This window comes from Kogia breviceps, chromosome 2 (genome assembly GCF_026419965.1).
Source record: "Kogia breviceps isolate mKogBre1 chromosome 2, mKogBre1 haplotype 1, whole genome shotgun sequence".
In the NCBI taxonomy this organism is placed as follows: Eukaryota; Metazoa; Chordata; class Mammalia; order Artiodactyla; family Physeteridae; genus Kogia; species Kogia breviceps.
Genome location: NC_081311.1, coordinates 183,575,826 through 183,582,628, shown reverse-complemented (window position 1 = coordinate 183,582,628; position 6,803 = coordinate 183,575,826). Strand labels below are relative to the sequence as shown.

At 52.3% G+C, this 6,803-nt stretch overlaps 1 protein-coding gene across 2 annotated transcripts; it reads left to right on the top strand.

Annotated features, from left to right (window-relative positions):
* The first annotated feature begins 628 nt into the window (after positions 1-628).
* RESP18 (regulated endocrine specific protein 18) lies at positions 629-6,476 on the top strand. 2 transcript variants are annotated; one of them, XR_010839216.1, is made up of 6 exons: positions 629-998; positions 2,665-2,769; positions 3,794-3,926; positions 4,047-4,181; positions 4,277-4,363; positions 5,932-6,476. XR_010839216.1 is itself a non-coding variant. In XM_059052973.2 (6 exons), exons 1-6 carry the CDS (start codon positions 893-895, stop codon positions 5,980-5,982), a joined length of 522 nt encoding a protein of 173 aa, XP_058908956.1. In that variant the 5' UTR covers positions 660-892; the 3' UTR covers positions 5,983-6,476. The 2 variants fall into 2 exon arrangements, 1 of the variants encoding a protein (XP_058908956.1); XM_059052973.2 differs by having other exon boundaries at positions 660-998; positions 4,142-4,181.
* Positions 6,477-6,803: the final 327 nt, after the last annotated feature.

The following is a 6,803-nucleotide window of genomic DNA, read 5'->3' as shown; positions in this document are numbered from 1 at the left end:
TGCAGAGCACAGGCTCCGGACGCGCAGGCTCAGCGGCCACGGCTCACGGGCCCAGCCGCTCCGCGGCATGTGGGATCTTCCCGGACCGGGGCACGAACCCGTGTCCCCTGCATCAGCAGGCGGATTCTCAACCACTGCGCCACCAGGGAAGCCCTGAGTCTTCTCTTTTTTAACATTTGAACTTTTTCATAATAAAATTTGAAGCTTAGTGAAAACAAAGATATTGAAATGCCAGTCTAGGGCTTAGGAAGCTCACATATTAGCCTGTAACTCAACATGAGTGGAAGCAAGGGATCGGTTAATTCAATAGTTACTTAGCTAGTTATTGCAGTAGCTCTATTAAAAAGAGTACAGTGGTTTGAACCTGGGCGATGGCAGTGGATGTGGAGGAGTAATAGATGTGCATATACTCAGCAGGTCAAACCCATGATTGCTGAAGGTTTTAAGGTGAGTAAGGGTGAAGTAAGCAGCAGGATCATAAAAATAGACTAGATTCATTGAGTGCCGACTATCCAGTCGCTGTTCATATTTAATCCTCGCCACAAACCTTTGAGGCAGGTACAGTTCGCACCCACATTTTACATGCAATCCGTTTTTCCAGCCTTGGGATTGGGAGTCGAGGCGGTAGTCCTCGGGACCTGGTTTATGTAAAAAAGCAGTGGGCTCCTGGGAGTAAGGTGGGGTGGCCTGTGGGGAGGTAGGGAAGTAAGGGTTGGGTAGGCGTCCGCAGGGGCAGGGCCCGCCGGCCATTGGTCCGGCTGCCAAGGGAGCTTTGTGCAGATCCAGTCTCGCTAGCGGGTGGGAAGCGACAGCCCCGCTCAGTCCCCTCCAGCAGCCGTCTCTACCTCATCAGCGACTTAGGTGGGGGGGCCAGCGCACCAAGCCCGGGAGGATGCGGCGCCCGCTGTGGCCTGGGGGCTTCCGGGGGCTCTGGCTGCTCCTCTGCTTCCTGCTGCTGAAGAGCCGCCCAGGGAGCGGCGGCGACGTTACTGATCACGGTCAGGAGGAAACCTGGGGGGTGCGGGCAGGGCCAGAGAGCGACCCTGAGAGAAGCGGGTCCGGGGGCCTCAAGGTTAGGGACTTAGGAGGAAAGGAATCTGTCTGGGGGGTGAGAAGAGAAAAATGCGCAGAAAGAGGCGCAGGCTTGGCGTGGGGCTCGGTATACGGGGTATGGGTTTAAGAGAAGCGGGCTCGGGGAGATTGGGGGTTCGGGAGAAGGACTGAAAAACACAGGGCCGGAGGGAAGTAAAAGCGGCCTGGGCGGCCGCAAGACAACCGAGACGCGCTGCGGGGCCGGGGAAGAGCTGCCCGTGGCTGAGGGATAGTCAGGGGACCGGGAGCTCGGGACAGTAGGAGCAGGGACCGCGGGTGCCGGGCTCCGGAGAGGAGGCTGCGCCGAGGGATGAGCCAAGGCTTCCCTATAGGCCCCTGGAGCCTGGTGTTTGCGATCCAATTTCCGGTAAGAACGGGAAGGCTAGGACGGGGTGCAAAAGGATGGAGGGGGAAAGGGTCCGTCCTCTTCCTCCCCCTTCACTCTGCGCCAGCCGGGTAGACCATCGCTGACACGTCCGGGCAGCCACAGACCGACTGCGCAGACTCGAGGATTCCAGCGCCCCGCGCGCGGGGCGCACGGCGCAAACTCCTAGCCTGACGGCAGCTCTCCTCGCCCGATTCTTGGGTTTAGAGGCCAATGCAGAGGCCTCGCGAAAAACTGTAGGGGGAGACCTGGGGGCGGGGGCGGGGCGCGGGGGGGTGGCACAGGACCGGCAAGACGTGTGAAGGTGACTCGCTCTCTTTACTGCCCAGAGCCGCCTCCATGCCAGGCTTAGGCCACCGCTCAGCACCACGGACAGCGCCAGGTGCCCTGTGGGTCTGACTGAGGGTGTCTGGGTCACCACTTTTCTATCAGTTCTGGGAGCGCTGCCTCGGAGAAGATCTCTCCTTCCAGAAGCTATTTTCCTTCTCAATATTAGGTTCTGCTCCTCCCTAAAGCCAGGAAAATGATATTAGGATCCATTTGACTGGGGAAGAGAATTCCCTTTTTATAATGACTCATGGTAGTTCCACTATAGGAAAACAAACAAACAAACAAAAAACCCAGACTCCAACCCTACCCCATTTACCTGGAATGAGGAAAGTGTGTATAGCATTAGGAATTATCTCCACCCCGTCCTTCCCTTTTGCACAGTCGGGCAAACTGTGGCTTTCAGGACAAGGATCCAGGCACTCAAACCCTATACATACCAATACTTTCTTCCTCGAAGGATTCCAGGCGTCCTCTCCAATCCCCTCCAGGCTTCAAAGCCTTCCCTGAATGCAGTTCACCTGCTTTCCATGCCCTGCCTGTTCACCTGATTCTCCATTCTATGTGTGTAGCTTTCTGAGTCTCTTCTTACCTCACCCTCCATAGGCTGCCTGTGGAGCTTGGTTCTTACCTGGAAGTTGGTACCAAAGGTGAATGAGGTGCAGGGGCTGAAGAACGGGGCAGGTGGTGATGGGGGAAAGAAAAATGAAAAGGACGACTTGAAAGGAGGTGGGGGTCTGGTGAGGGGGAAAGAGACCACTGAACCCAGGGGTGATAGTGGAAGGAAGCTGCTTTCCTTCAGCTGGGATTTGGAAGGCTTCTGGTCAAGCTCCTTTCTCACACCACTATTTTACCCTTAGATGGTCAGGGCCAAGTGGGAGTGGGGCACCTCTGGACTCTCCAAGGATTTACCACCCCAGTCTTCCAGCAGTTGCAAGTTGTACTTCAGCAGATTATGCCCCAAGGTGAGTAAGAGCTGGAGAAGAGAGGCTGAGGCTTGGTCAGATACAGGGGTATAGTGAGGGGCTTTTTGATCTGAGAACAGGCTTTCATCCCCAAATGTCTCTACTTGACACTTTCCTGTCATGCTTACCTCATGGAGAGTTGGGAGAGACCAAAATGGGGATGGAGCTAGAAGGGCAGGTTGTTTGCCCTTGAACACCCTGGAACGGCCCAGCAGAAGCTTTTAGAAGAAGCCCCTGGAAGAGGTCAGCATCTAACTCCTTGGGACTAGCCCCAACTCCAGGCACTATCTGAGTTTTTCCAGAGCCAGGAATCCTTAAGTTCTCAGCCAGGAGAACACACACACCCACACACCCACACACACCCCTAAGCCTCTGAGTAGGAAGCAGAGCAAATTGTATGACAAATAGAAGAGAGGAAGGAAAGGGAGTGGGGACTCCCTTGAAGACAGATGGCTGACCCTTCCTTAGAGCAGAGTTTCCTGAACAGGAGAAGAGTCAGATAGGAAATCCGGCTTGAGTTCATGTTACTACTACCACTACTGATGTCTAATATGTGTAAAATGCCTTAGAGCAGTGGTTCTCAAAGTGCATCACCAGGAGACTTGCTGGAAATGCTAATTCATGACCTTCACCCCAGACATCCTGAATCATAAACTCTAGGAGGGAGGAACAGCAATCTGTGTTCTAACAAGCCTTGCAGGAGAGTCTGATGTACTCTGAAGTTTGGGAATCACTGCCTTAGAGTTTTCTCAGCACTCTGTACATCCCTAATCTCATTTAATTTTCACAATAGCAACAAATGAGTCAGTAAAAAGAGTATAGTCCTAATCCTAACTGAATGTTTATTATATGCCAGGCGCTGTGCTAAGCAAATTTTATATGCCATTCTCATTTCATTCTCTCCACAAATTGTGATCCTTTGGCTACTTGAGGGAGAGGGGGAGTGTTGACCTCACTCTGGTCTCTGGAATGGGCCAGTCAGAGCATCCCAGGTATTAATTCACCACATCCTTTCAACCTGCAGGTTTGCTCTGGAAGGATGACAGGACCCAAGATGTGATGACACAGAAGATGGGGCACATTGGCAAACTCTACCCCCAGGATCCATGTGTGAGGATCGGGCAGGCAGCCTTTCCCACCAAAACCACCGGGGTGAGGTGTGTGAAGCCTGTGGTCAGTCCATGCTCTCTGGTGGACAGAGAGAACAGGGAGGGAACGGGTATTAAAACTGCAGGTAAGAGCCGCCAGGAGCAGTCTGTCCTGTCTGGGATCTGCAGGAAACAGTTCCATGAACCGCTAGTGACATCTGCAAAGGGAGACGAGGGAGGTGCTAGCAAGCCGAGGTCCCATTTGTCACCCCCATCTCTCCTAGGGGCAAGCAAGGGGAGAAACTTCGACTCCTATTCCCCAAGGTGAGACGCCCTGACTTTGGGTCCCATCTCTTTCCCTCTGGGGCCCTGTCACCCTTTTCTGCCTCCTTCTTGACTCCTGGCTTCCCTCCTCACAGGCCCCAGTGGTCAAGGTGAACAGGGATCAGTGCTTTACCTCCAAAGTGGTTTCGAAGGCCCTGAAACGAGAGACCAACCCTGTCAAGGTGAGGGGCTCGCTTTTTCTAGGGAAATTGGAATCACCAAGGACATGTTTAAATGAGGGAAGCAGGTGTGAAGGAGGGGAATGGGTATTGGTGTGTGAACAGAGAAGCTGAAGAAAAGATCTTTCCCAATTGAAGGGTATCCCCATTTTTCTGTCTCTCTCAAAGGTTGGGGGGCATGATGCAGGTGCTGGGAGTCTCTAAGGATGAAGTGATCTATAGGATCATTCACAGGCACTGAGTTTACAAAGGCATAGGAAACTGCAGAGCTTTCAATGTTAAGTAAAAAGTCCTCCTTTTCTCCATGTACTCCCTTGTATATAGCAAGTGATAGCAAAGCTCCTTTGGATGAATGGGAGACGTAGTCCAGAGGCCTTCACATTCACCTCTTCCCCACCTTGCTCTACTCTGTGCCCTGGGCAAGTCAACTGGGCAAGGCTCAGAGTTATCTACCTAGGATGCTTGAACTCTTCAGAATCCAGATTGAAAACACCCATTTAGCACTCCCATCTATCTATAGATGACACATTGGGGCCCAGGCTGGTCAAGCAACTTACTCAAGGCTGCATAGCAAGTTCATGGCAGAGCTAAGACTGGACCCAGGTCTCCTGATTCCCAACCCTTTTTTCTGCAGTCCCTGGCCTTCCTCTCAGGGACTTCAGTGCGGGTTGTGCTACCCCAAACATCAGACTCCTCCACATTGACAAAAGTCCTTTTTTGAACTAAGACCTAAATTACAAGAAGGTGGCAGCCAGTGGAAGATATGAAGGAAGGTCCTCCCAGGAAGAGAGCACCGCAATGACAAATGCCCTGACAGCAGGATACCATGGCAAGACTGAGGGAAAGTCAGTGGTAGAAGATTAGGTTGGAGAAGTAGGCTCGGGGTCGACCACACAGGGGCTCGTAGGTCATGGTGAAAGTTTGGATTTTATTCCAAGGGTAATGGCAAGTTAACTAGGAAATTTTAAGGATGGGGATGTAATAATGTGATATGATTTTAAAAGGTCACTCTAACGGTATCAGGGATGGATTGTGAGAAGAGCGAGAGTGAAAACAGAGAGTCCTGTAAAGAGCCGATCATCCTGGTCCAGGAGAGACTGAAGTGGCTTGGACTGGGGTGGTGGCAGCGGAGCCGGCACCTCCAGCTAGCCATGTGCTCCAGCCAGGGGCAGCCTGCACCTCTGGGGGCTTCTAGCCTCTCACGCTCTCCTAGGAAACCAGTTCCTACTCCCCAAAGATGGCAGCTGAGCTTCCTAAGCTTAGGTAGGCCACTGGGTCCACACACTCAGAGCTAAGTGACAGACCCACCTGTGAGAGACTGGTTGCTGCCGTGCTTTCATGAAAGCAAACAAGGTGCTGCCATTCTTCTCCAGCCTGAGCCCAGGGGAAAGTCAGGGGATGAGAACTCTATGAACTCTGTGTGGGAGCAAAGGAGACAGGTACTCAGTCGATGGGTTGAGTCACTGTGAGCTGACTCACATCAGGCTGTTATTGAAGCATTTGGGGGAGAGCAGGTGAGGGAGGGGCCACCTCCCCACATACTGATTCCAATCCTTCGTTTCTGGTTTCAGGGCTTCTTTGAGTCGCCCCCCACTGTGGGCCACAACCTTGTCGCTGATTGAGACCTAATGCGAAGCTGCTTTGCCCCAGTGCCCTCCCCATTGCCCTCTGGAGGGGCAGTTCCAGGATGACTGGAATCTGGATCATTAAAGTGACTTTGATGCAAACCGTCTGTGACTTGCCCTGAGGCAGGATGGGTCAAAGTGATAGACGTGGGACCAGAACAAGGGTTGCGGTGAGGAGAGCACAGTTCTTCACTGCTGCCGGAGGCTGCTTCTGTCTTGTTTTCTTTCCCGTGACCATTCCTGAAGTGAGGAAAGCTAGGATGGGACCACAGCTGGAATGGCAGCCTTCTTTACACACATCCAGCTACGCTGTGTGGTCTAGTTGCCTATCCTTCCATGTCAGACAGGCCTGGACCCTGCTCTTTTATGAGGGTCTCCCACCTCCAGTATTACAGCCCCTGTCAGGGCTCTCCCACTCTTTGTGCTCTCAAGAATCAACACAGAAGTGCTGTAATCAAAGTGTACACACATTAAATGCTTTGCTGACTCTTGCCAGTTTGCTCCTGGTAGCTTAAAATCTTACAAGGGAGGGAGTAATCTGATCACTGATGCTCAGCTCAGCCAGATACCAGAATGTCCTATTTGCAAAGCTTTACACTTCCCAAGGTACTCTCATACTCATACTCTCATACATCAGAGGTGTAAGCACGTGGGCAGATATCAAAATTTAGTTTCTCTAAAGAACTGGGACTTGGCCATACATCTCATCCATTTAAGCAACCAGAGAAATTAAGTGACTAGTTCTTGATGGCACTGATTCTTGGTCGTGCTGCTGTTTTTGCCCTCTCCCGCTCTATTTGTTGTGTTCAGGAATGTAC

Bases quoted from the DNA above. Each gene is read 5' to 3' on its own strand.
- RESP18 (XM_059052973.2), top strand. From the start codon at position 893: ATGCGGCGCCCGCTGTGGCCTGGGGGCTTCCGGGGGCTCTGGCTGCTC. The intron at 999-2,664 runs GTCAGGAGGAAA...TTTTACCCTTAG, and splicing joins CGGCGACGTTACTGATCACG to ATGGTCAGGGCCAAGTGGGA. The intron at 3,927-4,141 runs GTGTGTGAAGCC...CATCTCTCCTAG, and splicing joins ACCAAAACCACCGGGGTGAG to GGGCAAGCAAGGGGAGAAAC.